The 27,076-nt window shown below is 44.8% G+C and overlaps 1 protein-coding gene across 1 annotated transcript in view; it reads left to right on the top strand.

Annotated features, from left to right (window-relative positions):
- SLCO3A1 (solute carrier organic anion transporter family member 3A1) overlaps nt 1-27,076 on the top strand; it is a 113,184-nt gene that overhangs the window by 12,591 nt on the left and 73,517 nt on the right. Inside the window, exon 2 of the mRNA XM_028706137.2 lies at nt 17,817-18,282. Within this exon, the coding sequence (XP_028561970.1) occupies nt 17,817-18,282 (466 nt within the window). The remainder of the gene's footprint in view (nt 1-17,816; nt 18,283-27,076) is intronic.

Raw genomic sequence — 27,076 nt, 5'->3', positions numbered from 1 at the left:
TGCTGTGTTGGAACATGTGAGAGCATTCAGTCCATAGTGAGCAGCCAGTTGCACGTCGCAACAGGCTGGTCGGGTGATGCAAATGCAGAGTGCTTTAAGAGCTAGCCAGACTTTATCATGCCACTGCTGCTACTTGACACCACCCTCTTCCCTTCTGCAAAACCTATTATTAGGATTATACTGAGCCAGCCAAAACAAGCCCTAGGTGGGGCTCGGGACAACCAGCAAGTATACCTAAGGAATTTATCAGTGAGACCAACTTTGCTCACTCCTTTGTGGGGTTTCTTTCAAGCTCATGTTTATGCTACCCACAATGCTGTTACAGAAGAAAAGCATTAAGATGTTTAAAGCCGTACGTTTCTCTTTTATCCCAAAGGCCAGCTTCAGTTTTGTGCTGCTTAAGTAGCATTTTTTTTAATTGTTTGCCGTTTATAAATCACTTTTAGAAATGTTTTACAATCCAGTTTCAACCCTCCTTGAAACAGGTCAGTTGCAATTTATCACATAACCCACAGAAACATTTTTAGGTTGCCAGGAAGCCAACGGTTACGCCCTTCCCCATTTTTCGTTTCTGCAGATTTAGCTTAAATATTTTAAAAATGGATGTCCTGTGGCCGATCATCTGTTGCTGGAGCCTTCTCCCCGAGCCACTGAATGAGTTGCTGGGATTTTATGGAATAGTTGCAGGCATTCTTACTGCTTGCTGGAGAAAGTGTCAGCACTGGATTGCATCAGAACAGCAGGCTGGGCATTTATGACAGCAACATGGACCTGTTTGATTCCAGCATTCGTATGCTACTAAGGCAATGTGATTCAGCCACGGAGAAACCATTTTCAAGTGGCTATCAATCTGCGTTGGTAATGTTGTCATTTGGTCCATCACCAAAGCAACAAGGCCCTTACAGAAAGTCTACAAAGTCCATTATCTAAGCCAGGGATGAGGAAACTGTGGCTTGCCAGATGTTGCTAGATTACAGTCCCCATCATCTGATTGGCCAGCAACATCTGGAGGGCCACGGGTTCCTCATCCCTCATTGAATGACTAGTAGTTTTTCTTGGTGCATCGTGGTTAGAACAGTGGTTCTAAAATTATAGTCTGGGGAACCTTGACATTGCTTTTGTAGCTCATGAGGATCCTAGGAGTGGACTGGTTTTTCAGAAAGGCACCAGTCACCATACCTTGCAGTGTGTAGCCAAAAGAAAACTCAAACTGTGTCCTGGGGTGACAAGACCCCATAGGCCTGCCCTATGTGCAACATGTTCTTTTGTGCAACTAAGAATGTACCCCAGTATCCTATGCAATGTGCAAAGGATTTCATGGGAGGGGATACATAGAAAGCTGTCTTATTTTAGGTCTATTGATTTGCCTGTCTGGTTCAGTAGTGTCTCCTCTGACTGCGAGTGACTTCCATTGGAAGCCTTCTCCGTGATTTTGCCCAATCCTCTATGAAAGCCATTCAATCTGGTGGCCATCACTAAGTCCCATTAGAGTGAGTTCCACGCAACTGTTGCATGAAGAGGTCCTTTCTTTTGTCTGTCCTGGCTATCTCAACATTCAGCTGGATATCCACGAGTTCTAGTCTTCTGAGAGAGGGAAAAAAAACATTTTTCTATACCCAATTTCTCCCACATCATACCCTTCAGCATTTCTCTGATGAAAATAAGGACATCCTAAGCAAAGACAGGACATTCTGGGCAGCGGTGTAGCTAGCCGCTTGGGTGCCTGGGGCTGCACGCATGCACTGCAGCCAGGGGCAGAGCGAGCCACCCATGGGGGCGGGGCAAGCCAAGGCAGGGCGCATTGCATGGAGCCTCTCTGCAGCCTCCCCCTCAGCTGTAGGGCGGCTGAGGCGGTGGGCAGACACAAGCCCCGAGCTGCTCGAAAAAGCAGTGCAGAGCTTGCAGGCAGTCCGCCTGCTACCTCCCCTTCAGGAGAGACGCTTAGGCATGCTGCAGGCCCTGCAGTGGATTAGACAGATTCATGGCAGAGAGGGCTGTCAAAGGCTACGTTTCCGAGCGCAATTCAAAGTGTTGGTGTTGACCTTTAAAGCCCTAAATGGCCTCGGCCCAGTATACCTGAAGGAGCGCCTCCACCCCCATCGTTCAGCCCGGACATGGAGATCGGTAGTGGCGCCCGCCCTGTGGAACACCCTCCCATCAGATGTCAAAGAGATAAACAACTACCTGACATCTGAAGGCAGCCCTGTTCAGGGAAGTTTTTAATGTGTGACATGTTAATGCATTTTTAATCTTTGTTGGAAGCTGCCCAGAGTGGCTGGGGAAACCCAGCCAGATGGGCGGGGTACAAATAATAAATTATTATTATTAGCCATAAAGGCTGTGCTCTGCCTGCAAAGTTGGAGGCGGCAACGCTTCTGGTTTCTGGAAATCGCTCGAGGGGAAGGTGCTCCTGCAGGGGTGTAGGAAGGGGCGTGCGGTGGGTGCGGGAGTTATTTTTTCAAAAACACACATCTTGGCGATTTTGTCACACCCCTCAGTGATGACTCCTGGGGCGGCCCGCACCCACCTCACCACACTTCCTACACCACTGGTTCTGGGATCAAATCAGAAACCAAGAAAGCTTCTGTAAAGCCGGGACTGTCCCTGGAAAACAGGGACACTTGGAGGCTCTGCATGCATAGTTTAATAGACTTCGGTCATGTCCCCTCTTACTTGCCTTTTCTCTAAACCAGAGTCCCAAATGCTGCTGCCTTTCTTCATAGCTGGGTGGCTCAACCCCTTGATCCATCTGGTTGTCCTTTTCTTCCAGGGTTGTCTACACTGACTGGCAGCTGCTCTCTGAATATTCCAAGTGGAGCCTTCCGCCACTTGCCTGGAGATACCAGGGACCAAACCTGACTGCTTTGGCGTTCGCAGCACATTTCCTTAGCAGATATAACTATTAATTTATTCATTAGGATAACTTATAGCCAGCCTTTCCAGAAAACACAATAGTGCTCAGTGTGGATAACAGCTCCAACGCCCCCCTCCAAAAAAAACAGAACCCCAGTAGAACAACAATTAAAGCAATTAAAAAGCAAAAAAAAAAAAAGCAAAGCAGAAGCAAGACAGACGATTAAATCATCAGAGCTGGCTCAAAATATAAATAAAAATGCAAGCATGTGGGAAAATGGGCCGTTTGGAAACGGTTGTGGGTAGAATAATTCTGCCCTGACTTGCTAGCTTTGGAAGAGGAGAGGCCTGCGGCTGGGAGAGAAGGGACATTCCTCTTCTCACCAGTCTATTTGCCATCCTTGGAACCCCCTGAGATACTCACCAAAACCACCTGTAGCTGGATGGGTGCAGCACAGCTGATTGAGGTCTGAAAGGGGCACAGCAGCAAGAAGCCTGAGAAAGCGCCACACACACAAGCCTAGAGGGAGAGACTAAGGTGATGTCAATTTCTTTCAGAAACTCTTATAGTCATGAGATTTTGGGGGTGATCTGTGAGATGGTTTGGCCCCAGGGAGAGAGCCAGGGGGGAATTGTGGCTGAGAGCCAGGAGGCTGAGCGACATTGAATGGGGAAGCATGTCAGAGGAAGGAATTTATATCAGTATTCGTTAGCAATTCGTATTACGGTATTACTAATTCCCGTAATAACTAATGTGTGCTGTATGCAGGTTAAATTTCTTTCTAGATTATTTATTTGTTTCATGATATGTATATACTGCTTGATTATTATTATTTTTAAAAACCACACACTCTCAAAGTGGTTTACAAAAAGAAAACAATGAAACGATCGGGGGGAGGTGTATTCTCTTTCTCATTTCTCATCTTTTCTCTCATTTCTCTCTCTTAATTATTTTTTATTAGATATTTTCTTGTGTCACAAAACAAACAATTAAACAAATAAAAGCACATACAGTGGTACCTCGGGTTAAGAACTTAATTCGTTCTGGATGTCTGTTCTTAACCTGAAACTGTTCTTAACCTGAAGCGCTACTTTAGCTAATGGGGCCTCCTGCTGCCACGCTTCTGCTGCGCGATTTCTGTTCTCATCCTGAAGCAAAGTTCTTAACCCGAGGTAATATTTCTGGGTTAGCGGAGTCTGTAACCTGAAGCGTCTGTAACCTGAGGTACCACTGGATAGCCTCTCCTTTTTTGATTCATAGAGTTGTTTTCGCAGCTCGCTTATGTTTGGTATGAAACACTATTGTCATAGACATCATGCCATAGCTGTCAACTTTTCCCTTTTCTTGCGAGGAATCCTATTCGGAATAAGAGAATTTCCCTTTAAAAAAAGGGAACAGTTGACAGCTATGCATCATGCAGTGGGGGGGGGGGTAAGAGAGGGGAGGGAGGCAGAGAGACGAGGGGGGGGCAATGTTCTTTCCTTCTATTACATAGTGTTTGTGTAGGATTTCGTGTCGGCATCACGTGGGTAGGTCCTTTATTTATGTATTAATTTTTATTGGCAATATGTGGCACCTGCCACAGTGCCGGTGATATATAAACAGCCTTTATTTATTCAGAGCATGCGTCCACATCCCTGTGCTTCACAACCTCCAAAATAAAATATCCCTGGTAATGTTTTCCAGAACATTCGCCAAGATGGCACAGCAAAGGGGGCTCTTCTGCAGCCTCACAAGGGCTCTCAGCTGCCATTTGACACGTATGAAGGGCTTTGGCTGTGCCGCCTGCACCTCCCTGTGTCCACATCTTCCACTTTGCATAGCTTTTATGCAAATGCAAACCCACGCTGCTTGCTCAGAGGCGGCTGCATGCACCCTGCTATTTTCACGTTCTCGTAATGTTCTGTTTATGTTCTTGTTTGGATCCTGTCTAATTATCCCATAAGCACTTCGAAAATAGAAATTAGGGTGGACTGAAATGGCACCGGCAAAGGCCCCACTCAGCTCGGGAGTTTCACCCTGTCGGGTTCAGTCCACGCTCGATTCCCTTCACGGTGGTCAGCTTCCCAGCAGACTTGCCAATATAGTGGTACCTCGGGTTACAGACGCTTCAGGTTACATACGCTTCAGGTTACAGACTCCGCTAACCCAGAAATAGTACCTCGGGTTAAGAACTTTGCTTCAGGATAAGAACAGAAATTGTGCTCCGGTGGTGCAGCGGCAGCAGGAGGCCCCATTAGCTAAAGTGGTGCTTCAGGTTAAGAACAGACCTCCGGAACGAATTAAGTACTTAACCTGAGGTACCACTGTACTGGTTTTCCCTGGTCACCTCTGGCGAGGAAGAAGGCCCTCCAGGCGATCAGGCCAGGAGGCCCGATAAAGCATGCTTTTTTAAGGCTTTGGCTGACTAAAACTGCACTGCTAACCCTTCTTACCTGGAAGCAACCCCCACAGAATTCTATTGGGTTTACTCCTGAGTAGGCATTGCACTGTAAATCAGTATATTGAGGGCAGGTAGGCAAGAGACTTGGTGGGTTTGTAACTCTTCTGGCATTTATATATTTATGTAATTTATTATTTATTATTGCTTTTAGGCAACTATATGTAATAGAATATATATTTTCTATTCTATTCTATTCTATATTGCTTCTTAGGTTACACCATGGGTAGGCAAACTAAGGCCTGGGGGCCGGATCCGGCCCAATCGCCTTCTAATTCTGGCCCGCGACAGTCTGGGAATCAGCATGTTTTTACATGAGTAGAATGTGTGCTTTTATTTACAATGCATCTCTGGGTTATTTGTGGGGCATAGGAGTTTGTTCATATTTTTTCCCCAAAATATAGTCCGGCCCCCCACAAAGTCTGATGGATAGTGGACCGGCCCCCTGCTGAAAAAGTTTGCTGACCCCTGGATTACACAGCCAAACCCAGAGCTGTTTTTAAAATATATGGAAACCATACAGGATCAATATGATTTAGGCTGTTTTCCTATTGTGTACTGCTTTGAAAGTAGGGCCTTAAGCAGCATTATGGAAATTATAAGTTACATAAAGAAATGAGATGAATACAGGAAGAACAGTTGAGTTGAACGTCTTAAAAAGTCAGGGTGACTCATCTGAATCCTCTTTCATCCGGCGCTGAAAAGGCAATGGGGACAGCACCAGTTGAACTTCTCTGGGGCGAGTTACAGAGGTAGGGTGCCAAAGCAGAAAAGGCCCCGTCCTGAATTTCCTCTCACTTGAAATGGTGCTGGGACCTGCAAAAAGGCATTAGAAAAAGGAGAGGGACAAGTGTTATAGCTTCTAGGCACATCTGGTGACTTTTTAATATTAAAATAATGGTCATGAGCTGTGGGGACATAGGCTGCTTTCTGGTCTCCCTGGACATCTCCTAATTGATGTTGCGAAAGCATATATAGAAAACAGCAAATCCATATCTAGGTGCATGGACTTTCATCCTCAACCTTCTCCCTGCAACTACGGGATGAGAAAACTGGTCTACCTTCCAAGGCTGTTGTAGGATTTCTTGGGCACATGTTGAGCGCTTCAACTGCAGGTGCTAAGTGTTCTTAATATGAGGCCTGTCAGACGATTAGTGACATTTCAGTTGGTTAGTCCCCTTTTAACCAGTAATCAATTTATCCTTCAATTTTATTATTATTATTTTAAACTGGTCAATTTGCAAATAGCCAAATCCTCAGTGATGTTGGCGTTGTGAGAGGTTTGGTGGAGCAGAGCAAGCCAGAAAGCTTGGTTTTGAAAAGGAGATAAAACTATGCTCTACAATTGGATTTCTCTTCTCTGCTTGCCCCCCCCCCCCCATTTCAATCTTATAAAGCCCCCGTCCTTCTTAGGAGAGTGTTGCATACCTCTCTCCTTCTGTCTAACAGAGAATGTTTGTGCTTAATAATAATAATAATAATAATAATAATAATAATAATAATAATAATATTTCCCACCCTGAAGCTGATATTGTGGCTTATCTCGAAACAGAATTATTCCTTTTGCAGCAAGAAGCAAAGCTCTCAGGTCTGACAGCTTCCAGGGTTGCTTTTTTCATTTTTTTGCAGAGCAAAGAGCCTGATTTAATTTTCTCTCCTCGGTCTTTAGCCTTCGAGAGTGCCAGAGAGCTCCAGTTCAGGCTGACCTAGTTGCAAGGACCCAACATCTGCCAGAGTCAGGGGGTGCTTCAGATAAAAGACTGTCCATCTGGGGGATGTGTTGCTGAAGAAAGCAGTTCCATGCCTGCTTTGGGCTAGCTGTTTAAACTGAGGCCTTTGGAGAAGTTGATTATTGCTCACCAGTCCTGGCTCTGAATGTGGCTGGCTGGGTGAACATAGGAAATTGCATGAATCAGACCACTGCCACACTTCACTCAGTATTGCTCCCACTGACTGTCAGCAGCTGTCCAGAGTTTAAGACAGGGATTCTTTCTTAGCCCTACCTAGAGATGTTGAGGACTGGACCTGGGGCCACCTATGGTAAAGAGACCTCATGGTGGGAAGGAGACTAGGAAAGGGAAGAGCTGTGGTGTCAAGGAAAATGCATACTAATTGGGAGAGTGAGGGGGAGCTGGGCCAGTTCAGGCTGAAAAACAAGGCCACCTCTGTCCTCAGATTTGCAATCTCGAAGACACAGCATAAAAGGAAGAAGGGAGGAAGAGGGAGGAAGAAAAAAGCAAGCTCATTCCCCAGTTCTTAAAGTTAGTGTTCCTATAACAACTAGCTGGGATGGAAAAGGCTTAGGTAGCCTGATGAAAATGCTACTTCTCAGAGACAGTTGAAGGAGCAAAAAGGTAAGATCCTGATGGCACAGCCCTGCTTCCCTTCTCTCTCTTTTGCATCCTGATGGAATGGTTGCAGCTAGGTGACAGTTGAAGGAAAGCCAAAGGCAGCAGAGCCAATGAAACAGCCTCGCTTGCCTTCTCTCCTGCTGCAGCCTGCTGAAATTGCATCTGTCTATTTGTCGATTATATCCAGGTTCACCTCCTCCCATATTTTTTTTGTGTGTGTGTTGTCATGCCTATTTCTCTCAGGCTTGGTTCACACACTGTGTGCCCATTGCACGGGATCCATGTTAGGTGTCAGTTGGGCAGATCAAGGCTCTGTGCTGTACTGAGAAAACCCAGAAAGAAAGAAAGAAAGTGCTTTTACACTTTCTGTCTTCCATACATTTAATTTGTGAGATTTCAGCTTGCCAGCCTTCAGCCTTCAGCCACGTAAGGTTGAAATCTCACAAACTGAATGTGCGTAAGATCTGATTGTACTGCATTTCCATCTCTGACATTCAGGCTTTCTCCTCTCAATACAAGCTGCAACATCTTAAAACACTGAGGAGAAATGCTGATGGGGAAGCTGTGCTCAGTTACAGCAAACACACAATCCCTTGTGGTAACAGATTTACTGTGGCAAAAGCTTTTGTGGACCAAAGCCGACTGTATCATATGCTCGGGGTGTTATTCTCTGTTGGCAGATACTGGGTTTGCTTGCTTGGCTTGGGATTTGATGTAGGTGATCCTCCTGGCTCTCCAGAAAGAACTAAACATGTATAAAGAATCCCAGGCAGATCTGGCAAGAATCCATCAAGTGGTTGCATTTTTATTTTATTTTTAAGATTGCAAGAAGTGTATGCCTCTCTGTCCTGTATTAGACTAGTTTCATCTTGGATCCTGCACCTAATTCAAAAGATCCAGTGGAATTAAAGTATTTCTAGTTCGAATATTAGAACTTGAGGACATCTGGATAAAGGAAAGCCTGCCATCATTCTGTGCATAGTTAAACTATGGAACTTGATTCTGCAGGAGTCAGTGATGACCGCCAACCTGCAAAGGTAAAGGGACCCCTGACCATTAGGTCCAGTTGTGACCGACTCTGGGGTTGCAGCGCTCATCTCGCTTTATTGGCCGAGGGAGCCGGCGTACAGCTTCCGGGTCATGTGGCCAGCATGACTAAGCCACTTCTGGCAAACCAGAGCAGCGCATGGAAACGCCATTTACCTTCCCGCCAGAGTGGTACCTATTTATCTACTTGCACTTTGACATGCTTTCAAACTGCTAGATGGGCAGGAGCAGGGACTGAGCAACGGGAGCTCACCCCGTCATGGAGATTTGAACCGCCGACCTTCTGATCGGCAAGTCCTAGGCTCTGTGGTTTAACCCACAGCGCCACCTGCGTCCCATGACCGCCAATCTAGATGGCTTTAAAAGAGGATTAGCCATATTCACAGTTAAGGGCTATCAGTGGCTGCTAGGCATGAGGGTTGTATTCCGCCTCCACTTTTGGAGGCATTATACATCTGAATACCAGTTGCTGGAAACCACAGGAGGGGAACAGGCTGTTGTGCAGGGGTCCTGTTTTTTGGCTTCCCATTGGGGTGTCTGGTTGGCCGGTGAGAGAACTGGAGGCTGGATAAGATGGGCCGTGTGCCTTGCCCCATAGTGCCCTTCTTACATTGGTTAGTCTATTAAAACCATCTATGTTCCTTCCTTGTTGTTGTTGTTTAGTCGTTTAGTCGTGTCCGACTCTTCGTGACCCCATGGACCAGAGCACGCCAGGCACTCCTATCTTCCACTGCCTCCCACAGTTTGGTCAAACTCATGCTTGTAGCTTCGAGAACACTGTCCCACCATCTCATCCTCTGTCGTCCCCTTCTCCTTGCGCCCTCCATCTTTCCCAACATCAGGGTCTTTTCCAGGGAGTCTTCTCTTCTCATGAGGTGGCCAAAGTATTGGAGCCTCAACTTCATGATCTGTCCTTCCAGTGAGCACTCAGGTCTGATTTCCTTAAGAATGGATAGGTTTGATCTTCTTGCAGTCCATGGGACTCTCAAGAGTCTCCTCCAGCACCATAATTCAAAAGCATCAATTCTTCGGCGATCAGCCTTCCTTAGGCTTTTAAAAACTATGTCAGGTGGGTTGATGAATTCCAATTCATCTGCTTCTCAATAAGATGCAGCTTTTGTTCTTACCACCTACATCTCTGTGTGCCTGTGAGATGTGTGGGAGAGAGATTACTTGTGGTGTTTTTAACAGCTTGGCAGGTAAGTCTGTGTGTGTCAGAGAGAGAGAGAGAGAGAGAGAGAGAGAGAGAGAGAGAGAGAGAGAACTTATATAATGCTTGTAAGTACAAAATTTGGTTCCCAGGAGTTTGAATTCCCAGCACTCTAGGGAGCAAAGGCTCATCTTCAGGAAATATGGAGCAAGTGAGAATGAACTTTTCTTACATCTGGCAATTAAAATGTGTCAGAAGCACTCCGGATGCAAATTGGTGTTGTTTGTTAGCTCCAAAATGGAACCTTAATTTGCCGGGGGATTTATTTTACAAATTATTCGGAACAGAGGAGACTAATCAGGCATCCTGGGGCAGCAGCAGCACCTCCTTTCCATGTTGCTGCCTCGTTGCAGCTGAGCGCCTCCTTCCTTGCCCACATTGTTTATATTTGTTTTTATTAAGGGCATTCTTAACCTGCCCTTCATTAATGGATCCCCAGGCTGGGTTACACCATCATTTTAAAACAATTTAAAATGACAATTGAGATGGTAATCTAGACAAAACAAGGGGCACGCCTGATATAAACTGAAAACAGAAGAGCAAGCTCCAGCACAGGAATTGCAGCTGCTGCAGGCGAACTTCCCTGCAGACCTTCTCGGGTGCTCAGATTGGCAGAGGGGACACTCAGAAGTTCAGAGGTAGCGACGTCCCAGGAGAAGGCATTCTCAGTGGCAGGCCCTAAGTTGTGGGGTTCCTTCCCAACAGCAGTGGGCCTGGCACCTTCAGCATATACCTCAAGGACCACCTCTCCCTATATGAACTGACCCATACTCTGTGACCATCATCTGAGGTCCTTCTTTGGGTGCCTCCCCCACGAGAGGTCTGCAGGGTGGCCATATGGGAACAGGCCTTTTTAGTGGTGGCTCCCCATGTGTGGAATGCTCTCCCCGGGGAGGCTCACCTGGCACCTTCATTACATATATTTAGGTGTCAGGCAAAAACATTTCTCTTCAACCAAGCATTTGGCTGATTAACATTCTGTGGCCTTTTAAATGTGTCAGGAGGGTTATTGTTTTGCTTTTACTTTATTTTGTAATTTGTATTTTCATTTTGTATTTTTACATTGTGAACCACCCTGTGATCTTCAGATGAAGGGGAGTACACAAATTTAATTAATGATGATGATGATATAGCTTTTGGCTTATGCTGAAGATGTACCTCTTTACCCTGGCCCTGAACATTTGAGAGAGAAAGAGATTTTAGATTTCAGATTTCAAATGCTGTATTTCATATTGCTGCGACCCATTCCTGGGGAAGAGTGGGTTGTAAATCTAATGATAAATCTCATTAATTACCGTATGTTTTGCTCTATAAGACTCACTTTTTCCCTCCTAAAAAGTAAGGTGAAATGTGTGTGCATCTTATGGAGCGAATGTAGGCTGTGCAGCTATCCCAGAAGCCAGAACAGCAAGAGGGATTGCTGCTTTCACTGCGCAGCGATACCTCTTGCTGTTCTGCCTTCTGAGATTCAGAATATTTTTTTCTTGTTTTCCTCCTCAAAAACTAGGTGCGTCTTGTGGTCTGGTGCGTCTTATAGAGCGAAAAATACGGCAATGATAAATTACGAATCACCTAGGTTTTAAATGCCACCGAAATATCAGCTTTATCTGTGCCAGGCATGCTTCCAGGAGCAGGTCATTTCATAGTTGCGGTGCCACCACTGAAAAGGCCCTGTCCTGTGTCCCCATCCAACAAATTGATTGGACCTTTGTGAGACGCCCGCGATCAGCCTTTGCCAACCATGTGGCAAACCCTCCTCATTTAATCCCCACAACAATCCTGTGAGGTAAGTTAGGTTAAGAAGGCAATAACTGGCCTAAGCTCATTTAATGAACTTTGTGGGCAAGTGAGGATTTGAACCCCTCTCTCCTGGGTCCTAGTCCAACACTCTAACCACTGTACCACACTGGCTCTCTGCAAATCTGTCAGCTAAGAGTCTGGAGTCTGAGTCTTTCATGGCTTCCCACTTTTCCTGTCTCTTACTTGGTAAATCCCATTTTTGTGTGACAGGCGGATATTTTGGGTGGATGCTGAGGTCAGCAGCTTTTCACCCATCAGGCTGTTTCTGTGGGGATGATGATGAGGACAGTTATCTCTTGACATTGGAAGTCAGTGTTTGTGACAGTAGCAGGGAATATAGCACAGCTTCCTTTAACTGGACTGGGGAGGGCGGCGGCGGAGGGGAGATGGGGTCTTCTCACAGAATCAGTGCTCAAAGCTTGTTAAAATGAGAACAATTTTTTGGGGGGTAGGATCCTGAAGCAGATCTCCTAAATACATAATCGCTTTGCAAAACGATAAATGAAAACGGTTCCCTACTGTTTGTTTTTTCAAAAATAGCTGTGATGATGTTTGGATTCAGAGGTGCCCTCTTTTCCTTTTCTGTAAGGAGTTGCATTACAAAAACAAACAGTATTTCTGATGTTAGACCTCTGGGAAATGTTTGTTTTTCTAATTATTCTCAACCCCTTTGCACTGCTTTCTGAACTGTATTGCTGCACATCTGTCCTTGCTTGCATCTCTAGAAATGCTGCCAGCAAAAACTTGGCCTGTTTTGCATGGATCTGAGGTCCACTGAACCTCAGAGTAGCCTTTTCACACTTCTGTTTACCCCTCTGCTTTCCCCCAAAGAAAACCTGTGATTTGGTGCTGAATCAGAACGAATGGCCATCAGGTTTTCCATGGATTGCGATCTGTTCCAATTTAGCCCCAAAGAGCAGGTTTCCCGGGGGAAAGCAGAGGGGTAAGGGCAAAACCGCTGGAACTCCTGCCTGCAAAACGTGGGACAAGTAGGAGACTTGCTTTCTAGGCATGGAACAAGCAGATTGTGTGGATGAACCCTCGCATTGGATGCTCCTTGCACCTTCATCCCTCCCCTTGCCCGACGTGCAAGCCATCCCTCCTTCACTCACTCGCAGAAGAAACCGCAAGGCTCTTTGTGGTTGAAGTGTTATTACTGGTGTTCTCTACTTGCCAAGAAGTGTCTCCAAGGAGATATGGAGCAAAGACAAATTCAGGAGTAGGTTGTGTCATGTAAGACAATCCCAGGTGTGCCAAAGTACTAGGAAGGCATTTTGCAGTGATGCTTTCAAGCATGGCTTTTCTGTATTCTTAAATGTCTCACAGAAGGAAGACATTTAAGGCTATCTCTATCTATCATCTATCTATATCTATCATCTATCTATCTATCTATCTATCTATCTATCTATCTATCTAATCTATCATCTATCTATCATCTATCTATCATCTATCTATCATCTATCTATCTATCATCTATCATCTATCATCTATCTATATCTATCTATCTATCTATCTATCTATCTATCATCTATCTATCTATCCATCTATCTATGTAATACATTTGTGTGTGTGTTGGAGAACTGCATTGCAAAAATCAGATGAGCGCAAATTCGGCAGGATAACTGTGTTTCCATTCAATACATTTTTACAGGAATTAGGTGCACCTGCATTAAAATGTGAGCCAGACAAACGTCTTCTTGTTCCCCATGCCCCATGCACAGCAAGAGTTCTTGCTCACATGTTTCTTATTCTGCACTGCCTGCTGTTTTAAATGGAAACTGTAGTGGCAGAAACACTACTATTACACTAGTGAAAAATGGCTAAGCATTACACCTAACCTCATCATTTTCCAGTGAGGGGTGTATTAGGACTGAACTGTATTAGGAAACCACAAACAGGTCAGAACTGGCAGGTCCCTTTTTGTCAAGTTCACCTGGAGGAAGGTTTTAATTGCTGCCAAACTAAGAGATAACCCTGCAAAATCCTGGGGAGCTATTGCCAGTCAGTGTGGACAATACTGAACCAGATAGACCAATATTCTGACTTGGTCTAAGGTAGTTCTGTATGGTGCTATGAGAGCTTTACAACTAACATCCCTGAAATCTTCTAAGGACCTTGAGGGGTCCTAATACCCTTTACCCTGCTTTGCATACAAGAAGTTCCAGATTAAATCCCTGGCTCTTCCAAGGTGACTTACCCTCCAGGAACTTGATGTACATTGGTGGCATGCAGTGAAATTTTTCATAGGGGAACAGATGTGCCACAAAGAAGGTCCGAAACACAACATTGTGGAAGCAGGCGCATTTCACCAAATTGCGCTGGCCTTGGCACAGGTTTGCAGCCTGACTGCACATGCACAGATGCATTCTCTAAGCAGGGAAATGTTTCTTTAACTGAGTCCCTCTCTATACTTTATAACTAAAGTACAGTGGTACCTCGGGTTAAGTACTTAATTCGTTCCGGAGGTCCGTTTTTTAACCTGAAACTGTTCTTAACCTGAAGCACCACTTTAGCTAATGGGGCCTCCTGCTGCCACTGCGCCGCCGCAGCATGATTTCTGTTCTCATCCTGAAGCAAAGTTCTTAACCCGAGGTACTATTTCTGGGTTAGCGGAGTCTGTAACCTGAAGCGTATGTAACCTGAAGCGTATGTAACCCGAGGTGCGACTGTATAGACACACGGTATGGTCTTTCTGGTCACTTCACTTGAATGCTTGAAACTGCATGCTTTTAGTTGCTACAGGGAACCAACAAACAAACCTGTGCTGTGTTGTCTTGAGAACAAAAGGAGACACGTTAAACGCAAAGCACCAAACACCACGTGTAGTTATTTTGTCCAACAGACTATTCCTGTTCCTCGGCTCCAGCCGCTCCCGCTGATCTGTCGTAAGTGGAAGCCAAAGCAGGGCTGTACAAAATGCATTTGCACGCAGGAAATGAACCAAGGGAACATCTCTCGAACAGAGTATTTATCACGTCAGAGTGATAAATATCGTGATATAAACATGAATGTATACGAATGAGTTGGACACACTTTAATACTCTAATTTACCAAGAAGAAGAAGGAGAAGGAGAAGAGTTTGGATTAGATATCCCACTTTATCATTACCCGAAGGAGTCTCAAAGCGGCTAACATTCTCCTTTCCCTTCCTCCCCCACAACAAACACTCTGTGAGGTGAGTGGGGCTGAGACACTTCAGAGAAGTGTGACTGGCCCAAGGTCACCCAGCAGCTGCATGTGGAGGAGCGGAGATGCGAACCCGGTTCCCCAGATTACGAGTCTACTGCTCTTAACCACTACACCACGCTGGCTCTCCGGGAACATTTAGGGGACTAGCCTAGTTCCCCCAAGTCCACTGACTGCACGCTGCAAGACTGAGCTAGATGGACCAAGAATCTCACGGTTTCCTATGTTCCTATGTCTCACCCGTGGCTCAGTGGTGGCACACCTGCTTGGCACACAGAAGGCCTCAGGTTCTACCCTCAGCACCTTCAGTTAAAAGAAATAAGGAGCTGGTGCTTATAAAGCCTTTCTTTCCCTGTGACCTTGGAGACCCACAGCTGGTCAGAGAAGACAGTGCTGAGCAAGATGTAGAAGTCATTTATATATACACCTCATTGTTTTAATATTGTTTTTTATATGCAAAAGCTTTAGCTCTTTATACATGCAAATGTTGTAGCTGCAACTTCAGCAGCAGTAGCGGCCACCCTAGGCTCCTTTGGGAGGGAGGGATATAAACTTGAATAAACAAACATCTGCTATTTTGGGTGTATGTTTTCATTGGATTGTAAATCACTCTGGGGCGGCTAGTGGGAAGCGATTTATAAAGAAATAGAGAGGTGCTCATTTTAGTTACTTTGAGGCAAGAGTAGCCAGGGTGGCACCCAGGTGATGTTCTGGACTGCTGTTCCTGTTGGACCAAACGAATGTGGCCAGTTGTCAGGGATGTTGGGAATTGTACATGACAACATCTGTATGTCGCTACATTGGCTTTGTCTGGCTTCAGGGATACAAGAAATTAGTCCCCCCCCCCTTTAATTTTTCCATACTAAGTAATACAGACGAGTCCAATAATACTTATTCTCTCATCTGCCCAGTGATCTTTTAATGTCCTCTCAGCATTCTGATGTTCACTGAGGGCATATCTAAGAGGACAGAGGCTGCCACAATCTCTTAGAATCCAGCTACAGAGAACATCATCTGCTTTATGAGGAGGTTCTGATCGCCTCCAGTCCCAACTATTTTTTGCCTTTCTCCTAAGGCTGTCCTTTTTTGTTTTTAAGCTCTTTACTATTTGTGTGTGTGTGTGTGTGTGTTTTAAGTCTTTGGTGTGGATGTTTTTAAAGGCTTGCTGCAGAATATACGTTTCTCTCCAGAACAGTTTCTGCATTTGCTCCTTTCAGGAGGAACAATTTTCTGTGTGCCTATTAATCTAATAAAGCTGCTGAAAGAGCTTATCCCCTGTCAGCAAGAGGAGAAAGTTCTGCAACAGAATATGGTGGGTCAGGTGTTAAGTAAGATGACCCCGAAACTGCATTCCCTCAGCCGTTTACTCCATTTCCCTCGTGTTTCCTTGTCAGTTTCTGCATTGTATTTGAGCTTCCACATGCCATAAAAGCCACTTCCAGAAAACTAATGGAATGTTGTGCATTTTTTGCACTCATTTCCATTTTATTTGATTCCAGAAAAAAACCCTGTTTGCAGCCCCCTTACCCCAGAAAACCACAGAAGTGACAAAATTCAGAGCACTATAACAGCATACAGTTCTTTTCTGTCATTTTCATGGGGAAATCACAGGGGAACGAAAACATGCATGTGTGGAAAGTGTGAGGGAGCTACTATTATTATTATTGTTGTTGTTATATTATTATTATTATTATTATTATTATTATTATTATTATTATTATTATTATTATTCCCCAACCACTCTGGGTGGTTTCCAACACATATAAAAACATAATAAAATACCAGACATTAAAAGCTTCCCCATACAGCATTGCCTTCAGATGTTTTCTAAAAGTTGTATAGTTATTTATCTCCTTGACATCTGATGGGAGGGAGTTCCACAGGGTGGGTGCCACTACCGAGAAGGCCCTCTGGCTGGTTCCTTGCAACCTCAGTTCTCGCAGTGAGGGAACCACCAGAAGGCCCTCGGCGCTGGACCTCAGTGTCTGGGCTGAACGATGGGGGTATACAGGGCCAAGGCCATTTAGGGCTTTAAAGGTCAGCACCAACACATTGCCCAACAATGTTTGTTGTTATGTCACACCGTGCCCACTGGTGTGAATGAAAATTAGCATGGCATTCGAGTATATGAGTAAAAAACACACCACTTTCCATATTTGAACAGGTACTGCAATGCGAAAGGAACGTTAGAAAATAGGACACTCAATCTTTAAAAAACCAGATGAATTTTTGCTGGGTTTAGTATCAAGTGACATTCCTAAGGATAAAAGGAATATATTCCTTTACGCAACCGCGGCAGCCAGAATCATAGTGGCAAAAAATTGGAAAATTGATAAAATACCAGAATTATTCAAATGGAGAATCAAATTTCTTGAATTCGCGGAGATGGTAAAATTAACAGCATCAATTAGAGGCTACTCTAATCAAAAAATTAATAAAGAGTGGGAATGCGTTAAGGAATGCATGAAAAAAGTTGGTGCTGGAGGTTAAAAATTAATATGCAAAAGTTTAAAAGGCGCAAGGAGATAGGATAATAATATATTAAGGATGGAATAACAAAGTGAATAACACAACAATAACAAAAATAATAGTAGGTAAAGAAGATCGCACACGGGTGGAGGGAAGTACTGGGCTGTGGGGGAGGGAGGTGACGAGATTAATTGAAACTGTTAAAGATGGGTATAGGATTTAAAAGATTTAAATTTTCATAAAGATTCTATAAGGAAAGCAGAAAGCAGCAAAAAATATCAAGTAAAGCTATTGGAGAGGAGATCAGCGTAAATGAAAACATGAGACTTATGGTTTTGTTACATATGATTTTATTTTGGAGTTGTCTGTATATTTTGGAGTTGTTTGTTGTAAAGAATGTATATTATGTGAATAAAATAATAAAGGATGAAAACTAAAACTCGTTGTCTCTCCTCACAGGTGAGTGTGTTGACCACCTTGGAGCGGAGATTCAACCTGCAGAGTGCCGACGTGGGTGTGATTGCCAGCAGCTTTGAGATTGGGAACTTGGCTCTCATCCTCTTTGTCAGCTATTTTGGTGCCCGGGGTCACCGGCCTCGCTTGATAGGATGCGGAGGGATCGTCATGGCTCTCGGGGCTCTCCTCTCAGCGCTGCCCGAATTCCTGACCCATCAGTACGAATACGAAGCCGGGGAGATTCGGTGGGGCGCCGAAGGGAGGGATGTTTGCGTGGTCAATGGCTCTGCCAGTGATGAGGGACCAGACCCGGAGCTTATCTGCAGGAACAGAACTGCCACCAACATGATGTATTTGCTTCTCATTGGAGCTCAAGTCCTCCTAGGGATTGGGGCCACCCCTGTACAGCCTTTAGGAGTTTCCTACATCGACGACCACGTGAGAAGGAAAGACTCTTCCCTGTATATAGGTAAGTGGTGGAGCTTTCCAGAGTATCGTTTTGGCTGTTTCTTGTCCTCTTTACTAACATTGTTCTTTGTAGATTTGGAATGGTGCCTTCTTGCTTCTGAATTCTTGTTCATTGGGTGGGAATCCTCATCATCATTATATTACTACAGTGGTACCTCGGGTTAAGTACTTAATTCGTTCCGGAGGTCCGTTCTTAACCTGAAACTGTTCTTAACCTGAAGCACCATTTTAGCTAATGGGGCCTCCTGCTGCTGCCGCGCCGCCGGAACACGATTTCTGTTCTCATCCTGAAGCAAAGTTCTTAACCTGAGGTACTATTTCTGGGTTAGCGGAGTCTGTAACCTGAAGCGTATGTAACCTGAAGTGTATGTAACCCGAGGTACCACTGTATTTGATGGACAGCCAATGAAGCTTAATGTTGGAGGACTAAGGATCAATAAAAGAATCAACTTGTTCACACGGCGCATAAAATATGGAACTTGCTCCCACAGAAGGCAGTGAAGGCCACCAACTTGGATGGCTTTAAGAGAGGGTTGAACAGATTTGTGGAGGAGAAGGCTATCTATGGGGACTAGCCATGACGGTCATGCTCTGCCTCCATGTTCAGAGGCAGTAATGCTTCTGGGTTCCAGTTGCTGGAGGCTACAGGAGGAGGAGGTGCTCTTGTTCACGGGCCCTTCTTACAGGTTTCCCACAGGTAACTGGGTGGCCACCATGAGAATGGGGTTCTGGCCCAGAGGACCCTGATGCAACAGGGATATTCTTACGTTCTTAAGAATAAACCTCTACAGCACCTTCCTCTTTCCTGATGACTAGTTTAAGTCTCCATTTCCTTTCTTTTTTATAAATTTGTTTATTTGGTTTTTCAGACTAAAATTTTACAGTCATGTATCCAACATACAACACAGAAACAAGATTCCAAAGAATCTCCTGGATTCCCCTTTGTGGGTCCTATTGTTAATCATTTCCTCCTGCATCTTTTATAATAATCCAAATCTTTTACCTCTCCATTGTATCCAAAATTCACCATTAAACTACAAGTGATATATTCCAGTCCTACTAACGATTTTAACTGTGTTTACAATGGTTTTTAAAATAAATTATACATTTCCCCCATTCCTTATTAAAATTTTGGTCTTCCTGATTTCTGATTCTTCTGGTCATTTTAGCCATTTCACCATAATCCATCAACTTGATCTGCCATTCTTCTCTGGTCGGGACTTTATCTTCTTTCCATCTCTGGGCCAATAACATCCATGCAGCCGTGGTCACATACATAAATAGTCTTTTCTTAGGTCTCTGTTTTCATTCACCTTCCCCAGGAAATAGTTGCCATTCCAGAAACATGTGTGCCTCTTGGCTCGTTGCTCCGAAAATTAGTTATTTTGGAACACAATGCCAAAATATTTATGATGGGGAAAATAATGGCATCTTGAAACGAGATGGAATTTGTGGATATCCATGGTAGATGGGTGTAGGGGCAGATTAGGGCTGTGCAATGGGTGCTGAACCATGGAGCTGCTGTCTTAGAGCCCAGAAAACAAGGTGCTGGACTTTCAGAAGGAAGCATGAGGGTCTGTCAGGGTCCTAGAGTCCTCCCTCTTGTTCCTAAAGTCTAGTTAGTACTTTCCTAGCTTTGGGAAGGAGGAGGGAGGGCTCTAGGACCCAGACAGGGCTCTCGTATCTCTTTCCCAAAGCTGGGTGCCTCCTTACCTGCCTTTGGAAAGGCATTGAGAGGATGGTGGGGCAAATTTTGGCCTTGCGCAGGGTACCGTAGGATCCAAGTCCACCACTGGTAGGTGGATAGGGAAATTAAGGGTGTGGCAGAGAAGAAACTATTATGAATAGCTCCTCTTGCCCCGTCTATTTGATATATTTTTTTGTAATTAGAATGGCAGGAAAGAGATAACCATTCTATTTATTCATGGTTGTTGACATTAGAGAAAGCTGATGATCTGTTAATAATCCTTTTGGGCTGACAAGTGTAATGAGAGAGTGGTTAATTAGGAAGATATTCTCCTAATGTTTTCTGCAAGTGAAATCTCTAAAGCACCCTTAACTTTTTTATGGATCTTTTTTTTATTGACTTCAAAGTTACCAATTATGACTTTCTTATCTAGGCAGTAAGGTTCCCTCCTCCCACTTTTCATTGCTTTAAGTCAGTTGCTGGAAGATTCAGGTTTAGTTTCTGCCTAGTGGGAAGTAATATGTTTTCAGTCTGCCCTTGGGATCACAAGCCAAGACTTGTAAGTTGTTCTTGTGTAAAATAACAGAGGAAGACACCAACACTTTTCACAGACGCTTGTACCGATGTCATTCAAAAGATTCAGAAGCACCAACCGGACATCATAAAAGGTCAACAATGATTTACAAGGAGCTAAGATAGGGAAGGTTGCTTTGCCTGGCATCTTTCATCAAACTGAGGAATAGGTGGCTGCCTACCTTTAGCGATGAGAAAATCCACCAATTTCAGTTTCCCTGTTCCTCTTGTTTCCAATCTTAACTTTTAGACCACATTTTCACATCAGTTTGTGATTTCTTTTCAAAAGCCCTCATTAAAAAAATGCATTTTAGCATAAATTTCTGCAAACATACACATTTAATGTAGTAGCCACATATTTTGCAAAGTGATCTTTCCTACTATAACAGTTTTTTCTATGTTATTTTCAATATATGCATTTATTTGGACACTTTATGCATTTTGTGTACACATCGCTTGAGAACTGCATTGCAGAATTTGGAGGATTACAAAAGATGGCCGTGCTTTGGTTACCGTATGGTTTCAGAAAGTGCAAATTAGGTCGGTTTCATTCTCAGTGCAAACTGAGTCTGATTTCTCCCTTATCCCTACTTACAGTACATCCCACTGCTGCCCCAAAGCCACCAATAATGGACAGCCGAAGGGATAAGCCACCTTCACTAAAGGCTGAGCTGGAAAACAGGTGTATGAAACCCTGAACTGTTAGAAGACCCCTGTGGGAAGGTGTTAAGGGCTGGTGGTCATAAGGTAGAGTGGGCATCTTGAAGGCTGGGCTGCCCTTCTCAGACACTTTGGAAAACAAAGAAGAGGAATCCTTTATGATGGTTCGACGTGTTCAGCCTTAAACTTTTCCATCAATGTTGGCTGGGGGCCCATTTGGGATTTGTGGGGCAGAAAGCAAGGGAGCCCAGCAGAGGCTGGAGCCAGAGTCAGTGGCAGGCACAGACAGCCAACTTATTCATTCATTCATTCATTCATTCTACTCAATTAAATCTAGATGTCACCTTTCCCCCAAAAGGAGCCTAGGGTAGCAAACACTCCTGTGATGGAAACAACAACATACAATTAAAAGCAAATGTTATCCCCCTAGAGCATTGTGGATCCAGGAAAAGGGCTCCCACTGTCATTTTCATTTGTGGGAAACGCTTCCTTTCTCACCACTGGCCAAAGTGAACTGGGGTAGTGGAGAAGTTTTTTCCTGGGCTCTGTCTTCCTCCCTCAAAGGCCTCACATAAACCCAGCCTAGCTCCTCATTGTTCAGCCAGCTTACACAGCCCTGCCCTTTTCTCCCTTGTTCTCCATCGCGACTGGCTGCCAGGAAGGGAAGCCTCTGTCGACTAGTCCTTTCTGGTAGCTATGATACCTCTTGTTCCAAAACACAGTTGGCTCAGATGATGACTTGGCAACCCTTGGATTGTCCCCCTGTTTCTGCTTTTTAACTTTCTGCACTGCAATCTCACCTTAGGTGAAATATCAGGGACAGAATGCCTCTATTGGCTGGCCTTTGTGGTCCCTCTTATTTGTTTTAATTACTGTATTTTTTGCTCTATAAGACTCACTTTTTCCCTCCTAAAAAGTAAGGGGAAATGTGTGTGCGTCTTATGGAGCGAATGCAGGCTGCGCAGCTATCCCAGAAGCCAGAACAGCAAGAAGGATTGCTGCTTTCGCTGTGCAGCGATCCCTCTTGCTGTTCTGGCTTCTGGGATTCAGAATATTTTTTTTCTTGTTTTCCTCCTCCAAAAACTAGGTGTGTCTTGTGGTCTGGTGCATCTTATAGAGCAAAAAATACGGTATTTGACAAAATTTATATACCACTTGATTGTTTACACACACAAAAAAAGACCCCAGCACCCTCAAAGCTGTTTACAAGAAGACTAAAACAATGAAATTATTGGGGAGTGAGGGGAACTGTTAAAAACAAGCATTTAAAGGATTCAAAGTGTCATTAAGAACAGCAATAAGCTAAAACCAGATTAAGACACATGTCAGTATCTTGCATGTCTGAATAGGCTTGCTTGAAGAAAAAAGTGGAACAGGCTACTTCAGAAGGTGGTGATTCTCTTTCATTGGAGGGTTTTAAATAGAGACTAGATGACCAGGGATTCTTGAGCTGTGATACCTGCATTGCAGGAGGTTGGACTAGATGACCCATGGGTCCCATTCCAACTCTGCAATTCTCTGATGCCTGATAGGTAAGGAAAAGGGGGTTCCAGCACAGAAAAGTTCCACAACTCCAAAGGCCTAGTTCCTACATGTGGAACAGACTTCCTGATGAGAATGGTGTCTTCAGGAGGCCCTCTTCTACAGAGTGCCAGGGATGTGTACAGTGTATAAGGGTGTGGTTATCTTTTTGGTCAGGGCTCAGGAACAGCTTGACAGACCGTTTCTCACATTCCATGCCCATTTGCCCACACCTGTTGCCATATGTGATGTCTGGTGTAGGTCAAGTAGGAACACGGCTGGGTCAGAAAACAAGATTAAGCTCCCTGTGCATCACCTTTATCACTTCCATCCTATGTGATTCCAGGAATCTGACTAAGGTCTCCATGGGGAACTCGCTGGCACATTGACACCTGCAGGGAACAGGACCTTCACATCACCTTGTTCCTTCTGTCTTTCTTTTTTTGGTTCCTTCATTCTAAGGTATATTTTGTTCCAGGGCTTTCCTGTTTTGCATTGGATGAGTCAAGGGGGTGGGGCAACATATCTTTGCCCCATAAACGAAGTTCGGGGCTCCAGCCATCCATTCTGTGGTCCATTCTCTCCATTGATTTTTGGCATGAGAGAAACAGAACATAGATGGAGGCCATGTTTGTTGAATGAAGAGCTTTATTTCAGAATGCTTTCCTTGCTCATAGTTAAGTACAGACTGGAGTTCCTGCTTCCAGAATTCCTAGAGCATTCTAGAATCCTGGTCTGGGTCAAAGGATGGATCTGCTCAGATATTACAGCCCTCCAAGCAGGATATACCAGTTTCCCCCCCTGCTGTTTTCTCCCCCGCCCCAATTGTCACAACGTTCCAAGGCTACGGTGCATGTTCAGTCCTCATTGGACTATGGGGTTTGGGAGCGGGGCAGGAATATTTGTCTACCACATTTTTGTAAAAAAAAATACTTCTGAAAACTTTGGGTTCCCTTGGGAATGCAGATAACCTCCCGCTTGTTCCTCCTTGGCCCCATTTTTGTGGCAGTCCTGTCAGCACTCGCCACCTGAGTTTGCTATTAGAAGGATTGATGCCAGGCCCTGTAGAAAGCTCTGTAGTACGTGCTGTAAAGGTTGTGAGACAGCCACAAGAGAGTGTTGCTGTAGCAACTGTTTATAGGAATAGCAGGAAGGAAGGGTGGGGGAGTGCTTTGGAGTCAAACCAAATCCAAATTACCCCCGCCCTCTCCGAGCTCAAAAGAGGATGTTCAAGCTGCCAGCACATTCAGCTTTTCGCAGGCGCCATCCTTTCCGGCTGGTGATGGGCACTGCATCTTCCTTAGCACCAAACGAAAACAAAAGGCTTGAAACGAAAGATTTGACTGGTGTGTGATTCCTCATCTCTCTGCAGCTGCCAGGTTCCTGGCACTTCTCGTGGATCATTTTGTCTCTTGTCAAGAGCACAAGAAGAGCCTGCTGCATCAGGCCAATAGACCATTTAGCCCAGCATGCTGTTCTCACAGGAACCAACCAGATGCCCCAAGCAGGACAAAACACAAGAGCCCTCTCCCCTCCTGGTATTTAGAAGCACTGCTGCCTCTAGCTGTGGAGGCAGAGCACAGCCATTGTGGCTAGTAGCATAGCACCCTCAATGCAGGTCGTCAAAGCCCTGTGTTTATTTATTTATTTGTTGTTGTTGTTTAGTCGTTTAGTCGTGTCCGATTCTTCGTGACCCCATGGACCAGAGCACGCCAGGCACTCCTGTCTTCCACTGCCTCCCACAGTTTGGTCAAATTCATGCTGGTAGCTTCGAGAACACTGTGCAACCATCTCGTCCTCTGTCGTCCCCTTCTCCTTGTGGCCTCCATCTTTCCCAACATCAGGGTCTTTTCCAGGGAGTCTTCTCTTCTCATGTGGTGGCCAAAGTATTGGAGCCTCAGCTTCAGGATCTGTCCTTCTAGTGAGCACTCAGGGCTGATTTCCTTAAGAATGGAGAGGTTTGATCTTCTTGCAGTCCATGGGACCCTCAAGAGTCTCCTCCAGCACCATAATTCAAAAGCACCCATTCTTCGGCGATCAGCCTTCTTTATGGTCCAGCTCTCACTTCCATACATCACTACTGGGAAAACCATGGCTTTAACTATACGGACCTTTGTTGGCAAGATGATGTCTCTGCTTTTTAAGATGCTGTCTAGGTTCATTTATTTACATCATACAATTCATATGCAGCTTGACTGTAAAAGAAAAGAAAAAAAGCCCTCAAAGCAGTTTACAGAAAGAATAAAGCAATGAAATTATCAGTAAAAACAAAAGCAACTACGTAAAACATCAAAAAATAATAATTTAAACCAACAATAAGGTAAAAACCAGATTGCAACACATGTCAGCATTCTCTACATGTCTTGATAGGCTTCTCTAAACAAAAGTATTTTTTAGCAGGTGCCGAAATGAGTACAGTGAAGGCACCTACCTGGTGTCAATAAGCAGGGAGTTCCAAAGTCTGTGCTGCCACACTTAAAAGACCAAGGTCTCCCGAGTGCAGAATGGGTATTGTGTGGCACTTGTGACAGTGCCAGTTCCTTAGATTGAAGTGGTCAAGCTGGTGAATGTGGGGAAAGGCGATCTTGCAGGTAAACTGGTCCCCAGTTGGTAAGGGCTTTATGTACCAATGGTAGCCCTGTAGCAACTTAACAACCAGTGCTGATCTCCGAGTATGGGTGGTATATGCCGGCAAGGCCTCAGTCCTGTCAGCAGTCATGCTGCAGCATCCTGCAATAACTGCAGCTTCCGGATCAAGTGCAAGGGGAGCACCATGCAGAGTGCATTGCAGGAATCCAGTCTTGACGTAACCGGTGCATGAATTGTGGCCAAGCTGTTCCTGGTCCAATCTTCCCTGTGTTGGTAATGTCAGGTGGATGATTTGTATACTGGTACCTCTGGTTATGTACTTAATTCGTTCCGGAGGTCCATTCTTAACCTGAAACTGTTCTTAACCTGAAGCACCACTTTAGCTAATGGAGCCTCCCGCTGCTGCCGCCACACGATTTCTGTTCTCATCCTGAAGCAAAGTTCTTAACCCAAGGTACTATTTCTGGGTTAGCAGAGTCTGTAACCCAAGGTACCACTGTAGTCCAATAAGAGAAGAGGGTGGGTCTCCCTTCCTTTTAATTTCCTGTGTTGATCTGGGCAGTTGTCGACACAACAGATACCGCATTGTGAAAGGAACATTAGAAAACAGGACAGAAACATTAGCTTTATAATCAGGAAAACCAACACAATATTCCCCACATCTGTGCGTCCCCTTAGTTGGTTACAGCCTTATCTATTTTCCATGGAAAGTACTCAACAACATTCTTCACTAATCCCAGACGAGAGTCATTTAGTAAAGTCTTACAGCTTCCATTCCCTGCCTACCCCATGCCGCCCCTACAAAGGGATGTACTAGTCAGAAATGAATGAGTTATTAATACTAGCCATCCAGGAACTGTTCCCAGAAGTGCCATATATATTCTTAACAGCAGGTGTTCTGTCCATCTCAGACCGATTCCTCTTAAGATTAAATGGCAAAGAATCGACAAGGATGTTGTGGTATCAGCCGCACCGTCATTGATCCAGAAAAAAACCCTGAAGCCTTTTAAATCATTGCCCTTCCTCCGGAGTCATTGTTTTTGAATATCCGCTCCTTAGTAGACCAGGCTCAGGTTGCCCACATCCCTGTTCGCGGCAGCATTAACCCAGAAAATTAAATGAAAACATAAATATTGTTGCAGTTCACTTAGAGTCATGGCCGTAATCAATTAATGGAAACACCTTCTATGCTTTGCGGGGGCACTTAAGCGGATGTATTTATTAAATTACAAAGAGTGGGGGGGGGGAGAAAAACATTCACTGCAGCACCCTCACTCTGGATCTCTGGCATATCACGGCAATTGCTCCACTTCATGTCACTTTGCTAATAGGTATCGGAGGTCTGAACGCAGCGGGCAAGTCAGGGAGGCAAATGAGAGCAATACAGTTGGATCAGCTGCCTGGTTTGCATAAGATTGGTTGAAGCCAGCTGGTCGTAACAGTTTCTGACCAGTCAAATAGACTGCATCATGAGAGGCTGCTGAAAGCTTCGCCCCTTCCAGAATGCAGCATGTCTGTGTGCTTAATTTCGCAGGACCATCAGAAGCAGTCTTATGCTTATTTTCAAAGTGGTAGAGCTATGATCTAAAGTACTAGGCACGTATCGTCTGCTTGGTGCCAAAGTGCAAAGCATCTTGTGAGAGGCACGCAAAAGCCCTGCCTTTCTCTGCGTATCTTCTCCTTTTCTGGGTTCGGTTCATTCCAGGAGCAGAGGAAAGGAGCAGTGGATGCGGGGAGCGGGGTTGTTGATTTGTGGTTCCTAAAA

This window comes from Podarcis muralis, chromosome 14 (assembly GCF_964188315.1).
Source record: "Podarcis muralis chromosome 14, rPodMur119.hap1.1, whole genome shotgun sequence".
Classification (NCBI taxonomy): Eukaryota; Metazoa; Chordata; class Lepidosauria; order Squamata; family Lacertidae; genus Podarcis; species Podarcis muralis.
The sequence above is the reverse complement of the archived record's forward strand: the minus strand, read 5'-3'. Positions and strand labels throughout refer to the sequence as shown.